At 37.1% G+C, this 20,834-nt stretch overlaps 4 protein-coding genes across 7 annotated transcripts in view; 3 read left to right on the top strand and 1 right to left on the bottom strand.

Moving 5' to 3' along the window:
- Positions 1-3,313, bottom strand: part of LOC133532009 (pyruvate dehydrogenase (acetyl-transferring) kinase, mitochondrial) — a 61,907-nt gene extending 58,594 nt beyond the window's left edge. The window contains exon 1 of the mRNA XM_061870488.1: positions 2,879-3,313. Coding sequence (XP_061726472.1) covers positions 2,879-2,981 — 103 coding nt within the window. The 5' untranslated portion in view covers positions 2,982-3,313. The remainder of the gene's footprint in view (positions 1-2,878) is intronic.
- The window catches only part of LOC133532015 (putative gamma-glutamylcyclotransferase CG2811), a 34,688-nt gene extending 23,501 nt beyond the window's left edge, over positions 1-11,187 (top strand). The window contains exons 1-6 of one of the 4 annotated variants that reach the window (XM_061870501.1): positions 3,993-4,191; positions 5,474-5,669; positions 7,022-7,127; positions 9,134-9,259; positions 10,594-10,667; positions 11,044-11,187. In XM_061870501.1, coding sequence (XP_061726485.1) covers positions 4,123-4,191; positions 5,474-5,669; positions 7,022-7,127; positions 9,134-9,259; positions 10,594-10,667; positions 11,044-11,087 — 615 coding nt within the window. In that variant the 5' untranslated portion in view covers positions 3,993-4,122 and the 3' untranslated portion in view covers positions 11,088-11,187. Of the gene's footprint in view, positions 1-3,946; positions 4,192-5,473; positions 5,670-7,021; positions 7,128-9,133; positions 9,260-10,593; positions 10,997-11,043 lie in introns of those variants that run through there. The other 3 variants (XM_061870499.1, XM_061870502.1, XM_061870500.1) reach the window with 3 other exon arrangements.
- A 1,522-nt stretch (positions 11,188-12,709) lies between these two features.
- Positions 12,710-15,303, top strand: LOC133531943 (G patch domain-containing protein 4). The gene is made up of 4 exons (XM_061870381.1): positions 12,710-12,860; positions 13,017-13,168; positions 13,574-13,854; positions 14,612-15,303. The coding sequence occupies exons 1-4, from the start codon at positions 12,809-12,811 to the stop codon at positions 15,192-15,194; spliced, it is 1,068 nt and encodes a 355-aa protein (XP_061726365.1). The 5' UTR covers positions 12,710-12,808; the 3' UTR covers positions 15,195-15,303.
- A 475-nt stretch (positions 15,304-15,778) lies between these two features.
- LOC133531944 (probable NADH dehydrogenase [ubiquinone] 1 alpha subcomplex subunit 12) lies at positions 15,779-18,479 on the top strand. Its single transcript, XM_061870382.1, has 4 exons — positions 15,779-15,947; positions 16,285-16,426; positions 17,173-17,229; positions 17,756-18,479. Exons 1-4 carry the CDS (start codon positions 15,847-15,849, stop codon positions 17,885-17,887), a joined length of 432 nt encoding a protein of 143 aa, XP_061726366.1. The 5' UTR covers positions 15,779-15,846; the 3' UTR covers positions 17,888-18,479.
- The last annotated feature ends 2,355 nt before the right edge of the window (positions 18,480-20,834 follow it).

Here is a 20,834-nt window from a genome sequence, read left to right as displayed (position 1 = left end):
GGGATAGGATTAGAGATAAATACATATTTTTAGGACATTCTTACACAAATTGACGAAGTCCCATGGTAAGCTTTAGAAGGCTTGTGTTGTGGGTACTCAGACAATATATCTTCTTCTTTCTTCTTCTACTTTAGCCCTTCTCTACCCTTCGGGTGTAGGCAATATATATAATATATACTTAAATACATAGAAAACACCCATGACTCAACCAATATCTGTGTTCATCACTCAAATACATGCCCTTACCGGGATTCGAACCCTGCACCATCGGCTTAATATATACCTAACTTCAGGTCTGGTAACACTGCAGACAGTATTACATTTTTTTGAAAATCTTCTTATTCGCGTATGTCACGGCTCATGGGAGCCTGGGGTCCGCTTGGCAACTAATCCCGAGAATTGGCGTAGGCACTAGGCACCCAGAGGGAAAACTAGGCCTTATTGGGATTAGACCGGTTTCCTCGCAATGCTTTCCTTCCCCGAAAAGCGAATGGTAAATATCAAATGTTATATCATACATAAGTAACACTCATTGGTACGAGCCGGGGTTTGAACCCGCGACCTCCGGATTGAAAGTCGCACGCTCTTACCGCTAGGCTACCAACGCTTTTTTTTGTTTAAATAGTGTTTAAAAAGTTAACCAATGAATTGAAATGAATTATACTCTGTATCTTAGGTATTTAAATAAAAGTAAACTAACAATTTGTACATTTTCGGGTAGTTATAACATTTATTTGTTAACCAACCAACAGCCTAGATCTATCACTAAACGACCTGACTTTAACCTACATTATTTGATTATGTAATGTTTTCATCTACCCTCAACTAGCTTTAGGAGCCATTTGAGGGTAGATTTTATTTACTTTTATATAAATACCTAAAGATACAGAGTAGTGTTCAACCAAGCTAACTCAGCATGGTATTTTCAATCTCATAATATAAATAAAATAGTGTAAATAAACCAACAAACTAAATAAAGTTTTAAGCCTTAAGGCAAAGGGAATACATTTCCCACATTATTTTGAACTTTATTCCAAAGTGATAGGGTTCAATATTGCATAATTTAGGCCCTTAAAGGGTCAAAAGTGATCTTGAACAGATAGCTACTGTTTTTTCTTCACAATGGCTTTTTTTTAGTTCTAATTTTTCCAAGGTTCTGGTGATTAAAACAATTACCTTGATTAATGGTTTATTCAATAGTCCTCATTATCATTCCAATTCATTGAGATGATAATTATGTGAATGACATCAGAGAAGTTATAATCATCACTGGTTATTTAGATAATTTTAATTGCAGTTCACAGGCCTATTTACCCAACAGATTTTAAAGCTGTATTCTTGACCATGTTTCGAGTCTAAAATGTCATACAAAGTTTTCTGAAATTGGTCTTGTTTTTTGCCAAGATGTATAAAGAAATTATGTGTTCCAATTATTATTATTATTATTTTATTTGATACACTAGCAGCTCTTGGAGCTGATGCGTGTATATCGCAGCACTTGTATTTATTATTTGTCATATACACCAATCAAATTAGTTTTTTTCAAAGAATTAATTCCCAGGATGCTAGAAATAGTTCAAATACCTAAATTTGGTCCTGAATGTGTGTCCGTTTGTGCAATCCCTACAGGTTTTTTTGGGAATTTCTTTATTTATGGTGTAATCACGTTAAAATCCGAAAACTTCTTTATCGCCAGTGGCTGATCCACAAAACGTTGCTGATAGTGCAATTGTAATTGATGGCAGGTTACTTCTACATCGGGTTTGGCAATCGAAGGAAAAATGTGCAAGGCAAATTTTATGGACACCTAGTATTCATATTAATATCTCTGTATATAAACTCTCTACAGCATCAAAATACGTCCGGTCCAAAGTGTTGTGTTGCTATATAGCAAAGGTCACCGAATGGGGGACCAACTACTTGATTTTTTTGCTTATTTAATAAACTCAAGTAGAAACAGACTGCAATGGTTATTTTATTTTAAGAACCAGACCTCTGAAGAAACTAATTGGTGACCCCTGCTATATAGAGTTAACACTGTATTCATTATGCTTTTGCACTTTTAACAATATTGACTAGCTAGGTATATACAGAGCTACTAAAACATATCACAAATATCTATGTGAAAACTAGATATGTACTACATAAACCCATACATATTAAAGAAGTTACATGATCGATCATATTCTAGCCATGAGAATATAGCTCTTAACAGTTTGAAAGAAGGTCTTGTATCATATGTTGTATACTGTTTGGATAACAACATTGGTTATAAAAAGAGGATTCAGGTCATTGACTGGTTGATGAAAGACAAAAACTTGTAATAAGAAGCTAATTGGGTGTTTAAATGAAGCTAATTAATAACTGCTAAACATAGATATATGTTTATATCAAGGGTTTAACCACCTGTGCCTGTACATTGTTACAACCAAAGGGAGAAGCCCTTCAATAAAAAAAAAAGTTGACACTAATAAATACTTTTTTGAAAAGTGGTGTAGGATTTTAACACATTGTATAACCTCATTATAAGAATAAAACGAAGTCACAAAAACGTCGAAAACTGGCGATAAACAAACGTTACACATTTCCGCATCAAAATTCTATAACTTTCTAGAACCCATAAGGACCCAAACTGGTGTACTGCCAGTAATCTTGCCAATTAAATGTAAAATAATGTAAACTAATCCAATCCTGATTACCGCGAAAATTTGCTAAACGCGAAGACGAAAATAATTACAGTTATCCGTTTATGACCACTATAATAACAAAAACACACACGATAGTTTTATGTAAACAAAAGAAATAAAAAATTAAAGATAACCTTGAAAAAACGCCGACCTCAATGGGTCCTTAACTTTTTAAATAAAGTAAAACTTACCAAAATCTATGAACTGCTTTATAGACAAAGGCGATGGGTTAAACTGTGCATAAAAGTCCAGCATTTTCGTCACATTTGAGAAAATGGTCCCTGCCAGCCTCATTTTTTATGTTTTTTCTTCACGATATACACAAAAATTAAAGTAGGTAATTAATTTATCACCGGCACTAAAGCTCAACAACACACAACATATTGGTGTATAATTCTTGTCTGGGAAATAGGTAAAATATGTTTAACATCGAAATTATAAAAACTGTTGTAATTTCACAAAACAACTAAGTCCCGCAATGAATGAAATGAAACTGCTGGATGAAATTGACCGATCGACCGACAGACCTTCGGCCGCGAGTAGCTTCGAGCACTTTTTATCAACTTACAATACAAAAACAACCTTATGGTTATATCGCAAAGTTGATTTGGAACTGATTATTAGAATCTGACGTAACCAAACGTCAAGTGACGCGCGCTGAGAAGTATTTTTCTTGTTTCAAACGTAACGGTGACTCCGTATTTTATTCATACACATTTGAAGTTAAAAAAAACGCAAAAACGGATGAAGATAACAATACACTCCTTTTTTTGGGCAGTTGTGAAAAAGTTCAAGTAGATTCTGTTTGTTTATTTATGGGTGTAAAAATAAATTATTTTGTGAAAATAAAGAAGTTGTTTTTTACATTTTTTAAGCATGAAATTGAAATGAAAGGAAATTATTCTGATGATGGTTTCTATGGAATATTTTATTGTAATTGGAAAAAACCAAAAGCCTCGGTAGAGAGTACCATTTTGTACCATTTGGCGTTGAAACTCTAGGTCTATGGGGTCCCAGCGCGCACAAGTTTTTTGGAGAAATCGCGAAACGTCTGGTTGACGTAACTAACTGGTGACCGAAGAACTGGCGGCTTCCTCGCACAACGTATCAGTATTGCGATACAACGAGGAAATGCCGCCAGCATCCTTGGTACAATGCCTCAAGGGCCTATTTAAGATATAAGCTAGTTATAGTAATCATCTGTATATATCCATTATGTATATTGTTATTGTTAATAAATATGTTAATTAGCGAAAAAAAAAAATTGGAAAAAGAAAATCAGCAAGTTTTCTACTCTACTCAAACGACTCCACTCTTGACGTTTCATAACATAACCGAAGGACAGAGAGGGAAAGTAATTTTTAAATATTTGATATATGGTGATAGTTTTGCATTTTGTTATCTTATTTTATTGGTGTAATTTACATAGAGATTAATGATAAATACTGTGAATGTTGTAATACACTCTAACATAAGACAGTTCATCGTGCTTTTCGTAAGAAAGGTAAAGTTGTAATTCATGAAACGTATAATCGATTACTACTTAATCTGATATTTATTTTATTGGTTACTACATGTCCTATAATCAACTCCCTAGAGAACTAACAATTTAATAAAATGGAGAATTATTTCAAAACATAACAGGTGCTCTTCTCAAAACTTTGCTACAAAAATAAATCATTGTTTTTATTCTATAACCTCTTTATTGTTTCATGCATGATCGCAAATGCAAAATTGAAATGAGCACAAATATTAGTTCTTGACATTGATGTTATCAATGGTTCTTGAGTAATAGGTATTTTCTATGTATTTACGTTTATATATATTATAAATATGTTTTTTTAAGTACCCACAACACAAGCCTTATTGTTACTATGGGGCTTAGTGTGTAATAACATCGTATAATATTTATTTATTAATTATTTACTTGTTTTATATTAAACGAATATTTGATTATTTACTATGGTACTGCGCCTTGCATTATTAGTGTGTACAATTCATTTACATGTACCAGATACAGAGGTGGAGTTAGGAGGCGTGAATCATTGCCTACGGCCTCGCAGTCCGAGGGGCCTTGCGCCTCAAATAAGTATATCTCCGACACAATGTAAACATTTTCGTTATTTCTTGCGCCACCAGAGGGCTTCGCTAAATGTACCTACATAAGATTTTGGTCTTGCCCTGCCACTGACCAAATACATATTATTTTGCTGTTATTCGGTCAAGAGTGGTGTCCTTTTGGAGTAGGCTGCGCAGCTCTGTAAACTATCCTCGCCACGATTAGTGAGGTTTGCACAGTCCAATCTACAGGTTTTGACTGTCACTGCATCGAGATGCAAACTGAAAATTGTTTTAGATTATTTTAAATTGTACCTACCCTATAACAATGGTTTTAAACTTCATTTCAAAATGACTGGGTTCAATTTTCCGTAATTTCTGATCCTCTTCTGACTGTTCATTAATGATTTTAAATATTTTACTTTTTGTAGACTTTTGTGTCATCCTATATTTTTAAAATTCTTTGTGTTATAGTTTTTTATGGGTGATCGGTGGGTGCTTGCTTACCTGAAAAAAAGCAAAACATGCATACACAACATCCTGTCTCACATATGTAGATGTAGTTCGCCAAAATTTCCTTTTCACCTTGTTGCTGGAGCACAGGCAGAGAACCATACTGCCTTTAAAACATTTGCTAGAATTATAACCCCTAAAAGAGGGATTTTTAAACTGTTACTGACAAAATTGGTTTGCCAGACTAGATTAATTAAAATTGTTTTTCTTTTCAGATGACCCACCAAGTCTTTGTCTATGGCACGCTGAAGCGGAACGAGCCTAACCACTACTGGCTAACTAACCCTGAGAATGGAGCGAGCAAGTTCATCACTAACGGAACAACTAAGACTAAATATCCACTAATCATTGCTACTAGATACAACATTCCATTCTTACTTTATAGTCCAGGGGATGGATCTAATGTTCAAGGTGAAATATAATACAAACGTAAACAAGATCCATGAAAATGGGTGGTGATGTATAGAAATGTCCATACAAAGTAACCCGTCATTATTGGTCTGGAGTGTAATTTAAGGCTTAATTATTTTTCAAATATTTTGTGTGAATTTGCTGTTTTTGTGTCAATCACCTTTATTGCAAAACAAACAAGAACACACTAAAACAAGAATTCAAATAATATCCATTATTATTATATTTATGGTATGTATTTTATAAAATATGTGGTAGTTTATATATTTTTATTTATTTATGTAGTTTATATATTGAATGAATTTAAAAAAAGCAAGTATAGTTTGATTTTTTTTAAATTCATTCAAGATATTTTTCTCTCTGCACCAATTGTAGGTATCTCTGTTTGACCCTATGATGATTGACTGGTAGAGAATGCCATTTGGCATTAAGTCCGCCATTAAAAAGTTTAAACAAATAAATTATTTTGGCCCCTTTTTCAACCTCTAGAGACCCACCATACAAGAAAAATTGTTAGTCATATTTGAATCAACGTTATTATATAATACAGTTGAATTTGTACTGTTTTTAAATCAAACAAAAAAAAAACGACCCTGTTCAAATTTCATTGGAGCTATTTTGTACTAGTATTAGGACTTTGAACCCCAAGAGTATAAAAGTACACACTTAACCATTGGTAGATCTTATTACATTATTATTACACTGATATGTGTTAAAAATATTAAATATCAAAAATTGGCGCCATCTAATAGATCGAAAGGCCAAAGGTAGGGCGGCATCGTTTCGAGCGATGGCGCCACAAATTTTAGCTGATGACCGGTAAGATGGCGCCACTTTTTAATATTTAACACATATCAGTGAAAGAATAAGGATCACAGTCAAATAGCGTTCTAAAAGTTTACATAATGTGTCGAAAGATGGCAGTAAATTTACTGTTGTTACAAAATGTTCTTTGACGATTAACCTCTATTTCAAATTTACTTTGATATATTGCACTCATGTAATAAAATTGCTGTCCTGTCCAAGATGTGAGCCGTCAGGTCAATGCCACTATGCGAGCAGGACAAAAATATAATTATACGCGTCCAATAGACATAAGAAGTGGTGCATCAATGTACGGTCGAGGAAAATGATTCTTTAGCAATTTGCGGTTCAAGTAAATTTGGTTCCACATACTTATTTTAGGAGCTGTCCAATGTAAAGTGAACCATAAACTGCTAAAGAATCAATTTCCTCGACCGAACAACATTTTTCGTGCAGCGTCCTTACTTTCGTATATTCATTTTAATGCTGTTATATCATAGTCCCAGTTTTAAACTGTATTTAGAACTAAAACCTAAGCTTACTTTCAGGTGAAGTGTATGAAGTTGATGACAAAATGCTGAGTAATCTGGACATATTGGAAGATCATCCAAAATTCTATGTCAGAGAAGTGGATGACATCCAAATACAGAAAGGGTGAGATATCAGTCAGACTTCCGGGGGCTTACCGCGAAAACCGAAATTCGCAAATTGCGGGGATCTTTCTCTTTTACTCTTACAAAGACGTAATTAGAGTGACAGAGAAAAATGCCCGCAATTGACGAACTTCGATTTTCCCGGTAGGAGCCCCGGTTCGACCGCCATCTTGATAGTCACGCCTCGTGATTAATTCCTTTGTGTTTTGCTCATTAATATTGTTTAAAGTGTAATATCGATAGCTTATTATACAGTAAACTAATGTGGTAGTGTGTAGTGAATGGAGAATTAATCTTGAAACGCGTTTAACTACCATTTTGGAGTCAACGGCCGGTAGTCCACGTGCTGCTTGTGATAAAATCACCGTACACTGTCTTGAGTGTATTGTACTAACCGTACAATTTTAGTGGTATTTGAAACACCTATGACCTTGATACTGGCGAAATAGTTGCACTGGACTGAAGCCATAAATAATAAAAGAAGAAAAAGAGATATCAGCCAGCAGCTAAACAATAGAGATGTTAGAGTCAGACCAAGATAAACAATTTTATTGTTTCGATGCGCGAGTCATTTTACTCGTAGAGTCAAACCAAGTTAATTTGGCAGTGGTTTTGATAGCCCGGCCTGTGAAAGTGTTAAGTAAACGTCATAATTTCATACAAGTTTGATGTTTAAAATAACACTTGCACTGTGTGGGCTATCAAAATCGCTGCCAAATTAGCTTGGTCTGACTCTAAAATGACACGCGTATCGAAACAATAAAGTTGTGTTCACATCGTTTTGGACACCTCACCCGTTGAGCTGCTTTTTCTGCTGAGAGAACCAAACCATACCTATGTAATTCAAATAGTGTGTAGTCATATTCATAAATATTGTGCACATGGGTTCTTTGCCTTTTCGCCTAAAATTGTATTGCCGAATTTCACTTGCCAACCAACTTTACGCAGAAGTTTCATTTGGGCGAATTTAATTTCCCAATTTTACATAATCCAACCTTTTTTTTTAATTTTTTTAAGAGGGGAAATGAGTTCCGCATACCATCCAGGCGCGGGGACGGGCCTGGGATGGTTATGTGGGACTCCCATATAGGCTGATGAGACCATGGCTTACCCACTAAAACCCCTCTGTTGCTCTGTGCTATAGGGCGAGGTCCCAGGAACGCCGAAGTACTCTTCCGCAACCTCGCCAGCAGCGGCCGCCCGGGCTCGAGCTCTACTCGTGGGGAATAGATCACCCCTTCACCTCAATGGGCGCGTCGATCATACGTCGCGCCCGCCCGCGCAGAGATACATAATCCAACCTAACCTAACCCAACCTAGTACGCAATTTTCATTTTCCAGCTATGGGGTTGGGAAATGGAATGAAATAATTATTTGGTAAAAAATGAAACGTCTGCCAAATGTTGGTTGGCAAGTGAAATTCGGCAACAGAATTCTCGGCGAAAAGGCAGGATACCGTGCACATGCCAACGTGAATAGGACGAACTAGCAAAATAGCCCTCAGAGTCAGACCAAGATAAGTTGGCAGCGATTTTGATAGCCCAGCCTGTGCAAGTGTTAAGTAAACGTCATAATTTCATAGATGTTTGACGTTTAAAATAACACGCGCGCACGCTGTCAAAATTGCTGCCAACTTGTCTTGGTCTGACTCTACTTGATTCAGATCTGGCCGCGATTCGTGTCAGCGATGACATTGACATTGAAAATTCAATTTTAAGTCTCAAAGTTGTGTTTTGGCTAATAGATTTCGATCCCTGGGACTTGATGGCTCCTCTACGCGATGGCCCAGCGTAGGCCAGTCCTAGGGACGCATTTATGCGTTAGAGGGAATAAGTGATATTGCTATCTCTTTTCACCGCATAGCTGCGTCCCTTAGATTGGCCTATGCTGGGCCATCGTGTAGAGGAGCCCTGAGGTATTAAGAGGTTTTTTTAGTTCAAAGTGTTATAATGCGAATGTCAGCCTGTTAGCACTAAATAAATAAATAATAAATAACTTATTTTTCAGGAGTGAAACAACAACAACAAAATGTTGGGTGTACTTCCTAAAGACCTTTAAACCGGAGCTGTTAAAGAAGCCAACGATGAGCAACTACTCATCCTCTGGACCCCACGGCCTCGTCTACTCCGAGAGGTGCAATAGAGACCCTAGTTATAACTATTGGCGTGAAGTTAAATGCAGCCAGGGAGACTGCTGAGTATTAGGATAAATGTAGTAAAAAATTATTCTTAAAGCACAGAATAAATTATAAGTTGTATTTAAAAAAAAAATTGTAGCGACGTAAATTTACTGCCATCTTTCGACACATAATTAAAGCTTTTAGAACCCCATTTGACTTTGATGTGTTCAATTTGTTAAATATCAAAAGGTGGCGCCATCTCATTCGACAAGTTCTAAATATTATACCGAACATTCTCCTCATGTGTGAAAGTAAACACCGACGTTGGCGAATTCACCCTGTGCAAATTGGCAGGGAGTAAAAGCCAGAGGATAAAAAAAAAGTGGCGCCATCTTACCGCGCACTCCCTAAAGGTATGGAAGGTAAAGGCAAGGAACAGAAACTCCTTAGGGAGAATTGTTGCAAAAGTGTCCAGCTGTCAGCTATAAATAATAGTTCCAAATCTCTCCAGAGTAGTGCTAGAGTAACTAAGAATCTAGGCGTTATTGACGGAGTGAAGTGCGCTGTCTATGATTAGATTTTTTACTCAAGTATTATAGGTATTGCAGCGCCACCTATTTATGGTTTTTTGTCGGACAGTTTTTGGTATATGGAGATTTTGTTCCTTGCCTGTACCTTCCATACCTAAAGGTTATGGCGCCATCGCTCGAAACGATGCTGCTATACCTTTGGCCTTTGATCTATTAGATGGCGCCACTTTTTGATATTTAACAAATTGAATACATATCAGTGAAAGAATAAGGATCAAAGTCAAATGGCGTTCTAAAAGTTTTAATTATGTGTCGAAAGATTGCAGTAAATTTACGTCGCTACAAAGTTTTCTTTGACAATACACCTCCATTTCAATTTCTCTTTGGTACTACCGTACAGAAATGACACTTCCCACAAAATCGAAGTTTGTCAGCGATTCAGGGACGACTCATGTTGTCCCTTTCCAATGTATGCACTAACCCTTTCTGCTATTAGGGTTGTCAAAATTCAAGTAATTATCTTATCTGTTGTGCTCGCAAGCAAAGGGACGTAAAGTTGTGCCAACCCTAATAATTGGGGGCTTGCCGCGAAAACCGAAATTCGCAAATTGCGGGAATCTTTCTCTTTTAATCTTACTAAGACGTAATTAAAGTGACAGAGAAAAATGCCCGCAAATGACGAACTTCGATTTTCGCAGTTACAGCCCTGATTCGAGAGCGCCAGAAAGGTTGAGTGTCACCCCACTGCCAATAATTTTGTACATTGACCTGCTGTTTTGTCTCTATTGCACGTGCTTAATTATATTGCTGTCCCGCAGATGCCGGCGATCAATACCACTGTGCGAGCGGGACAGCAAATATAATGATGCGCGTGCGATAGAGACAGGAAATGGTAAGTTAATATGCGAAATTCTTCGTGCTTTGCTACCTTACTTTGCACAGAGGTACAATAATATAGAGATGAAATGGGGGAGGGGGGAGAAAGAGACGCTCTTACGGAACTTTCAGTAGGAGTTGCAGAGAAAGCGCTATTATTGTTTGCCCTTGTCATAGTCTAACTTTGTCCTATCTGCCTACTTCTAAAAAGTCAAGTGACGTAGACGCTTTTTGTTGCCCACCAGGCCACCATTCTTATGGTCATGGAAAAAGACAGCTAGTATATTATGCGCGCAAGTTACCTACTGTCCGGCGCAATCATGATAAGCCTACTGTGCCTTGAATGTTTAGAATTATGCCTTGAAAGTGTTTTATTTATTTTTTTCTTTCAGTAATAACGAATCGACCGTGGACGATTTGTACGATGACATTTTAAATAAATAATATAATCATTTGCGACGTGCTATATGCAGAAATGGTTTCCATGTAAATACTTACCGTGTATTTTTATGAATAAATATATTTTTACAAATGTTTCCAAAGAATTTTCTTTTTTAAACGCCGCCGACCCCATCAGCGGAGTCCATTAAATGTTAATTTTACTTACCTAGACAACCCAATTCGACCAATAAAGAACTGCAATCTCCTCGGTATAATTATTGACGAAAACATTAATTGGAAAACACACATACTTAGATAAAATTAGTTTAAAAATATCACGCTTTGCTTATGCCCTCAGAAATATTAAAAAAACCTCAGATTTAAAAACAGCTCTTAGTGCTTATCACGCATTTACACAGACATGGCTTCAATACGGGATCGTTTTGTGGGGAAACAGCACAAATAGTGTAGATTTGTTCATACTGCAAAAAAGGTGTATTAGAATATTAAGTAACATAAAAAATCAAGAAAGCTGCAGACCTTACTTTAAAAAATTAAATATTTTAACTTTGCCATCCCTTTACATCTTAGAAACATGCAAATTTGTACGAAAACATCCCGACCTATACATAAAAGCTAAAGACCGTCATACTAGTAACTTGAACTTATGATATCAAAACAAGATTGCCCTTCCTGCCAGTAATTTACAAATGAGTAACAAAAGTCCCTATAACATGTCTGTAAGAATTTTCAACAGTCTTCCTAAAGAAATAGCGATAGAATCAAATAATGATAAATTTGTAAATAGCTTGAAAACTTATTTAATAAAATAATTGTTTCTATTCTTTACAAGAATATTTAGATGATAACAAATACCATAAATAGGCATATACTATAAACTATTTTTTTTTGTGTATTCTGTAATTTGTAGGTATGTTATAATCAAGTGGTGATATAGATCCAACACGTAGAGGCCTCTTGGAGAGCTTTAATGTCATGTAGAACGCCTGCTGGAACCCGTTCACGGGCGCAACAATAGACACCCATGAACCGGTCGCAACAGGCATTGGGACTATTGGAGTAAAGTGAACAGTATAACGGTCTATGGATTGAAGTTTGGGAGGACAATGAGACTGGGTTATTGCAAAGACATCCGGATACCTGCCATAACAATGTTTTCACTAGTTATCGAGGCAGGCGGTGACTCGCCGCCCACTAGATGGGCCCCTGAAAATGCCGTCGTGAAGACGACCAGGAGCAACACCGGTGTGAGCGGCTCAGGGGTGTCGAGAGGTGTACGCCGCTTTCTACCCAGTGGCTGATAACAGCCACTGTGCCAACTCGCGTCTTATGCAAGTTTTCACTTCCACCCCTGGAGCATTTAGCTCTAACGACTCCTCTCTGGACGGCCAATGAAGGCAAGCCAGAGCTGAGAGTCCTGCGGGTCCACTCCGACCGACGAAGACACGCCGGAGACGGAGACCCTGACCGACTCTCGGGAGTACTCGGATCCGTGGGGTCGTTACTCCCCAACAGCTCGCCACAAGCTGCCCTGCGGTATTATTATTATTATATTAATTCGGAACACATTCACAATTTTACTATTTCTGAACGCAACCAAGTTCAGTTTGACAGATCGTGTGATTTTTTTGAGGTTATTCATAACCTGTTGTAAAGTGGTTGACTGGTTGTAAACATACTGTTTATGTTAGATAAATATATTAAACTCATGTTTTAGTAACTAATTATAATAAGCTTAAATTAGTATAAAATCTTATGATAATGGATTTTGCTCGAAAACAACTTGAGAAATACGGCTGGACCGATGGTAAGATACTCTATCCTTCGCTTTAACTACGCATTAGTTTTGATAAGATTTTGAAGTCCTATTCATATACAAAATAGGCATAAAAGCATCCTTATATCAAACTATGGCCTTTATAAAATCAATTAATAATAATAATTCATTTATGAATGTCTTTAGGTAAAGGCTTAGGCAGAAATGAAAATGGTATATCCCAAGCATTAAAACCGAAGTTAAAGCGAAGCGTCACAGGCGTAGGGCATGATGTGGCGTCTGATTTCACAGAACACTGGTGGACGACACTTTATAACAAGGCAGCTGGTAATGTAGAGGTAAATTTCCATTTGCAATCATCTATGTCTTGTTGAGTATGTATGTGTATTGCTCAACCTTTCTTTTGTGGTCTGTCTGTTGATGATCATGAAACAGGAGGAGGGAGGTCTAATGTGGCTTAAATAAACATATATATATATTTCGGGGGATCTTGGAAACACTTGGGCTCTCACAATTTTGATAAAATTTGCTTTATGAGGTTTTTCGGAGGCTAAAAATCGATCTAGATCGCATTTTTGAGTTTTTATATATCTCCCAGATATTGAAAGATCAAAATCAATATATTTGGCTTTGAGCTGATGATGGTTCCCTCTTAAAATATGGTCAAGATCTTTACTAATACTATTCAAATCTTAAATTATCAGAACTGTAAAATGTGTAACTGTAAACTTACCATTTCGCAGGTTGAAGAGAAAAATGGCAAAACGAAAAAGATAAAAACAAACACAGATGACTTCCAAATATCAAACAGCACCTGGAAACTGACAAAAACTAAAAAGAAATCAACCACAGAAGAGGATCAGTATGCTGACTATTTTGTTAAAAAAGCCACTTTGACAAACGGGGGAGTCAAAATGGAGAAAATGGCAGAGTCAGACTCGGAGAGTGACGAGGAGAAGAAGGATGTGTTTAAGATGACAGATGAGGAGCTTTTTGCTGCCTGTGGTGGACGGACAGCACATAAGTATGTTAAAGAGAGGTTTACACTTAAAGAACTTGCATGCAATTATCATTACATTGCGGTGTCTGTTTTTTTTTTAAATCTATTTGATTATACTTTTGAATGCGGTTTACCTTACTCATAGTAGGCAGAAATGTAACGTAACTTGCATGCAAGTTCATGCTAGTCTCGCCTTGCTTAACATTTTACCTATACATGATCTTATCAAATACTTGAAAATTCTGGAACTCCAGTCCATAAGCAATTCTGTGATGTATTTGCCTTTTGAAGCTTCCATCACAGAGCTCCTGGAAATGAAGATAGTCTAGTTATTCCTCAAGCAATTTGTGCCTTTGCCATTTAAAAAATATATTTTCAGATGCAAAACTTCTATTTTTGACTTGAAGCAATATAAAAAAAAAAAAAAAAAACAATAAATTAAATTATTTGATAATTTTATTTATACTATGAGTTTAGAGTGTCCCACTGCGAAGCAAAGGCCTCCCTTTCCACGTATACTGGTTTTCACAGGTCTCCCACCAGTTCCTATCAAAGGCGTCCAGGTCATCACCGTCGAGCTTTGCTGCGACCCCAGGATCGATTTTGTGGGGCCCAATTGGTGGTTGTTTTAGCCCACAAGTCATCGCTACCGCAATCGTGTCCCGCCCAGTCCCATTTCAGCGTGGCAGCTGATTCAGCCACTTCAGCTATTAGAGTTTTGGAGCGTAGTATAGTGTTTTGGATGCGATTTTGATAATTACTGTTCCATTTTTTATTTCAGAGGCGCAAGACATGGATTGCGGGCTTTAGGCAAATTAGCAAGAATAGAACAGCAAGAACAACATTTACTTGAACAAGAAAAGTATGAAGGTTACTCTCATCATGAAAAGAAAAAGAAAAATAAAAACAAACATGCCAATGAACTACAAGTTGAAGATTTAAATTTAAATAGTGACACAGATGTTCCTAAAAGCAAAAAGAAAAAAAAGAAGAAGCGTTGCTCAAACACCGAGAGTTTAACGGAAATCGGAAATGGTAACATTGAAGTGGCTGAATGCAGAGAATCTGAGCCTAAGAAAAATAAAAAGAAACGCAAACTGACTGATGAAAATGTTGCCAGTGAAATTGAAGAGGAAAATGGTAGAAAAACGAAAAAAATTAAAAACATTGATGAGAATAATGTTTCTGATCGTGATGTTGGATGTCTGTTCAAATCAAAAAAGAAGAAAAAGCGTAACAAAAATGTTGAATCTGTGGATGAAGCGGAATCCAATACGAATTTCTTAAAAACAGACGGAAAGTACGAATTCCTCGACAACGGGGTGGTTCGGAAAACGAAGAAGAAAAACAAGAAGGCTAAATGACATTCACTCTTTTATCATTAATGAAATCTATTTTTTACTTTAATAAGTAATTTTGTGTACCTTTTTAGGTACCAATTATTTTAGTAAATAAATAATTTTAATAATATAATGGGATATTACTTCTTTATCCCGCTAACCCTTCTTCGCCAAAGACGTCAACTGACGCGCTTGGCTCCAATACCAACCTTCGTGCCTTCCGATGATTACAACAAGGTTCACGATAACCTGCCGCACCTGTCAGGCGTGGCGTTCAAAGGGTTAAATGGAAAACCAAGTAGTAGTATTGGCAACTGCCAAAGGTTTTTATAGATGGTGCCAGCATAGGTTTCCCCTGTTTCTTTAAGCCAGCTTTGCCAGAAAAAAAAAGGCGGCAAATTTAAAAGAAATGTAGGCGCCAAGGATCCTTCTCCCACACAAATTTTGAAATCCCGAACAATGAACACGCACCGCCATCTGGCTTACGCTCAGTGAAAGTGAAAATGAACCTGAACCCACAGAAACTAAAGTACGTTTATCGAACGCAGATTTAGTAGTTTTTTTTTAAATATTGATAAGGCAACATTTCTAATCTGTCAAGTGCTCAAACGTCAAAGTGACAATTATTTTGCTTTGCTACGAAACGAAAATTGTAGAAAATTGATTTAGCTTAAAAATGTCCATTGCAAAGATATTTGCACTAGATAAAGTAGCCAATTTCTTTAACATCATACGCCAAAATGGGGGCATTCGAGGTTCCCTGTGGAAACTATACCGGTGAGAATATATTTTATTATGTAATTACTTTGTGATAGGTTATGTTGTTTTGACTTTTACCTTTATTTTCCCTAGTTTTCTTTAGTTAATAAAGCTTTGAAAAACATTTAGTTAATTACTAATGCCCTTTAAATAAGTTAATAATAACGCAGTTACTAATAAATACCAACATTCTTTGACAACTGTTATTGTGCTTTTCTATGTAATAAATGGAGAAAGGATTTTTTACTGTTGTTTATTTATTAAATAGAACAATTGATAATTATTTTGGCTTATATTTATTTATTATTATTATTTATTAATTTGTAAATAAAACGTTTCTATGCTTGATCCACAGTCAGGATGACTTGAAGGACGGTACCCTGGTAGGCGAAGACAAGTTTGGTAACAAATACTATGAGAACCCCCGCTACTTCTATTCCCGTAACCGTTGGGTGGAGTACTCTCCTAACTTCCACATGAACTATGATGGCAGTCAGGTAAATACTTCCCTTTTTCTTAATAAAAAAAATAAAAATAAAAATGTACATTCTATCACAGTGGTTCTTAACCTTTTTAGTCCTGCCACCCCTAAGACTAATTAGGGAACCCGATTTTACCCCTACTCCCAATAATTATCAATATTCTTTCATACAGGTATAATTCTTGTTATATTTAATTGAGCTTATTATCCCCATATTTTTTTTTTTTTTTTTAAATCCCCGTAAAATACCAGTTTTACCCCAACTAGGGGTAATTACCCCCAGGTTAGGAACCACTGTTCTATCATCTATCAGTTATTTTATGTTTTGTTTTTTAAATATTTAAGAAAATAAATTGTAGCTCTATGATATGTCTAACGTAAAATTGGTATCTAAGGATCCAAAAGGTACCTTAATATGAATTCATAGTCAAAGTTGTAAAAAGTGGTCGCTGTTTTGAATTTCATGATTTTTGTTGGTATGTTCATGTTATGCAGGAGCTCAAATTTTACATACAATGTATGCCCCTCTGTGGCGTCTTCCCTGGCTCCTAGGCCACCAGTGATCTATCTGCTTGCCCCCTATTTCACTGGCTGGCTACACCCTTGTCCAGCTTGCTGGGAATTTATTGTTGGATCTAATTTGATCGGTCTATATGGTAAATGTCACCAGACGGCCCCATAAGTTTCTTGTAACGATGAAGGAGTTTGGTAACTTTGTTTATTATTTTATTAAGTATAACTATGAATTTAAAATAATTCTAGGTGCCCGCTGAATGGTTTGGCTGGCTGCACTACAAGACCGATCTTCCCCCACACCAGGTAAATATGGGAGTATTAGTCACGTAGAGTTCATTTAAGGTAACTTTGCAGCGATTTAATTAGAATTAAGTGAAGCGGAGTCATTACAGACATCATTCTATTATTGTTTTTATTTGTTTAAGATTCTTTCCTAAACGGTTTTGTGTTATAAAATAACAAATATTTCTTTTATGAAAAATATTTTTATACGCAAAAAATCTTTTTTGGTGACTGAAAAGACCGATGCGAGAGTGGCAATACCTAAATAATACCTAATTCGAATTGGCGATTTCGTTGAAAACAAAATTAGGCGAGTCCACACAGAGCGAGCATACGCGCAAGGCAATTTCCTCACGCACAAACCGGCTAGTGTAGACGTGCCTCAGCTGAGGCGGCGCGCTCGGGCGAGGTAAACGCGCTCGCCGCCTCGGCCGAGGCACGTCTACACTACTGACAATGAATAGAAGCAATAAGTAGGTAGAAGCGTTGGCTTTAGGAGTCAATTCTAAATGGGTATAGAAAAACTTAATCTTTTTAACATTTGCAGGACCCCAGCCGCCCTAAATATGACTGGATGTTGTATGGCAATGAAAACCTCTCTGGCACCAAGGGACAATATGTACCCTACAGCACCACTAGACCCAAGGTCGAGGCCTGGGTCCCCAAGTCCAAGGAATAAAGTGTTTAAACCCGTTCTGACAACACTCCGATAGTAAAGAGTAGAAATAGAGAGCGCCACTGAGCGTAAGCAACATTGTATACTTATTTTGTGTACAAACTTATTTTGTTAACATCAAATATTGATATATCCATCTCATTCCGCCACATAAGTGCATCTCGTATGACATGTATTTGACAATCTGGTGTCACCAGCAAGTTCCTTTTAAATTTCTACTAGTTTTACTCTTTACAGTCGAATCTTTACAATGTAGGTACGGCCGCCATCAGATAATAATAGGATCAGATAAATAGGAGCGGCCAAGGTGATCATAAATATCTGAACACGCCTTTATTGTCAAGGCGCTAGAGTGCGTGTTCAGATATTTTTGAGCGCCTCGGATATTTATTATGGCGACTGTACAACATGTTCTATCATCTATTTTTGTCATTTGATAACATATAAGTAAATAAAAATTATAGGTTATAAAATGCACTTAAATAAAGGTTGTATTTGTATGATTTGTTGATTCAGCCAATGTCTTTAAACTACAACAGGCAGTTGTTACATTTTAGTTTTAAGTAGAAAATGGAATAAATCTATTTATACGAGCTATTCGCGTTTCATTGCATTGCACACAAAGTATAGCAGTATGGAGGGTAGACTAGCATTAGACATCAGAGGGCCTACCGCGAACCACGTTCGACGTGTGCCAGCTTAACGGTTGTCTATGATCAGGCCAACCACAATTATTGTTTATTAAAATTAAATTAAAATAAATTAAATTACCGTTTATTTCAAGCGCATGTGGCTCATAAAATGTTAGTTATGTACAATAAAACTTAAAAACTATGTTAGTAACAATAAATATCTTAACTAAAATCCTAACCATTCACCGTTACTGGGCTTATGAAGCCCGCAACAATGCATTATGTACGGACAGTCGATCCTATCCGCAATCATAGTTAGGATGGTGTTGGGGCTGGCGCGCACGCGCCGTACCAGCGATGCGGCTCGCAGGCGCATTGCTGCTTTGAAGCATGTTACGTGCGCGTCAGCGAACATCTGTGACGCACTGCAAAAGCGCGGCAGCCCCATCAACACCCGGAACGCATTATTATATTGAATTTTATTTTATTGGGTGTGTTTGATCCAAGATCCGTAATTGGCCTCTGTGGACTACCTTTGCCTTCCGTAAAGGTGCTTTGATTTGCTCACGCATGGAATGATTAAACTATACACTGGCAACTTCGTAAAACCCTATGTAAATTTAATTAGGTTAGAAAGTTATCCGTTGGTTCTCCGTTGGTTGGGCCACCTTGAGAGAATGGACGAAGATCGGAACGTAAAAAGAGCGTACCTGGGTCGCCTAGCAGGAGGACGTCCTATCGGACGCCCTAGGTTTCGCTGGAGCGACATGGTGGAGGCGGATCTGCGCGAGCTTCGAGTCGACAATTGGCGAGAGGTCGCACAGGACCGAGAAACGTGGCGCTGTCTTGTGTCGGAGGCCAAGTCTCATTTTGGGTCGCTGAGCCAACGGAAGTAAGTAAGTAAGTAAGTAGAAAGTTATACAAACACAAAAATCTTAACGTAAATTGAGTAAAATGCTGTACCTGACCTGCCCATGCGTCCTTCTCCACCATAGAGCCGCAGACGCATACATAATGAGGTTCACTTCACACACATATCACAGCCCAGCCAAAGAGTTACGGCCACCCGCTACGAGATCAAAACCAACCAACGTCTGGCAAATCAACTGTGTCAGTTGAAAAGGCACCAATTTCAAAATTTGTATGGCAGACCGATTCTTCGCGCCTACTTTTCAAAATTTGTCGCCTTTTTCTACTGACTATACTGGCTTGCCAGAGTAAAAGTACTTAAGTCTAGGTATTATTGGTGCATTTTGGTCTACCAATATGTAGACCAATAGATAAATGTGTCTGTAGAAAAGGATTTTTTTATAGGGACCGCGCGCGTTGGAGGGTCTGCCATCTTGTGGCCTGAATCGGAACCATAAACAAGCACATGTACACGTCACGTGTTTTCTTGTGCATAGTAGGTTCTGCCATCTTGTGGGCTACATCGGAACAATAAACATCACATTTACGCCTCGCGCCAAAAATCTGACGGCTCCTGTGCTGCCTCCTACAGTTCATGCACGCTCCCTATAGGAAATCGACCCCTTGCGCCTATAATTTGAAATTTGACCGCCTTTAAAATTTGACCGCCTTTCTCTACTGAAACAATTGGTTTGCCGGACTTCTATACATATATTTCAGATGGGTTTACCATAATACATATATATAATAAATATAAAAAAGGTGAATTAGAATCAGTAAGTAACTTGTCAAGGATGTTTGATGTACGACCGTTGCCTTTTATTTATTAAAAAGAAAATTATTTAATAACAAATAGTGACGTGACACGTGTAGTTTCTTTATCGATATAACTTTCATAATTAATATTCATATTTAGGTACTTGTATTTGTTTTTTTTTTTATGTCATGGTTCTAGTGTTTCGACGACCGGTCTGGCCTAGTGGGTAGTGATAGTGACCCTGCCTACAAAGCTGATGGTCCCGGGTTCAAATCCTGGTAAGGGCATGTATTCGTGTGATGAGCATGGATATTTGTTCCTGAGTCATGGGCGTTTTCTATGTATTTAAGTATTCATAAATATTTATATATTATATATATCGTTGTCTAAGTACCCTCAACACATGCCTTATTGAGCTTACTGTGGGACTTAGTCAATTTGTGTAATAATGTCCTATAATATTTATTTAGTATTTATTATTTCTATTTACGGGTATGTAATGAAATATTATTTACATACTTAATGCCATTTTATAGTAGAATAAGTAGTGCCTCCATTTCGAAGTAAGATGTACTAATGTAGTGAGTTTTTGCCACATCAGTTCTACACACGACAAACAAGAGGGGCACTTGAGTTTTACGACAGGATAACC

Source organism: Cydia pomonella, chromosome 26, assembly GCF_033807575.1.
Source record: "Cydia pomonella isolate Wapato2018A chromosome 26, ilCydPomo1, whole genome shotgun sequence".
In the NCBI taxonomy this organism is placed as follows: domain Eukaryota; kingdom Metazoa; phylum Arthropoda; class Insecta; order Lepidoptera; family Tortricidae; genus Cydia; species Cydia pomonella.
This window is presented reverse-complemented; position numbering and strand designations above follow the sequence as displayed.

What these genes read in the sequence shown, in the direction of transcription:
- LOC133531943 (XM_061870381.1), top strand. Translation starts at nt 12,809, where the DNA reads ATGATAATGGATTTTGCTCGAAAACAACTTGAGAAATACGGCTGGACC. An exon ending in GAAATACGGCTGGACCGATG is followed by an intron (nt 12,861 to 13,016) that starts GTAAGATACTCT and finishes GAATGTCTTTAG; the next exon opens with GTAAAGGCTTAGGCAGAAAT. An exon ending in AGGCAGCTGGTAATGTAGAG is followed by an intron (nt 13,169 to 13,573) that starts GTAAATTTCCAT and finishes ACCATTTCGCAG; the next exon opens with GTTGAAGAGAAAAATGGCAA.
- LOC133531944 (XM_061870382.1), top strand. Translation starts at nt 15,847, where the DNA reads ATGTCCATTGCAAAGATATTTGCACTAGATAAAGTAGCCAATTTCTTT. An exon ending in TGAACTATGATGGCAGTCAG is followed by an intron (nt 16,427 to 17,172) that starts GTAAATACTTCC and finishes AAATAATTCTAG; the next exon opens with GTGCCCGCTGAATGGTTTGG. An exon ending in CCGATCTTCCCCCACACCAG is followed by an intron (nt 17,230 to 17,755) that starts GTAAATATGGGA and finishes TAACATTTGCAG; the next exon opens with GACCCCAGCCGCCCTAAATA.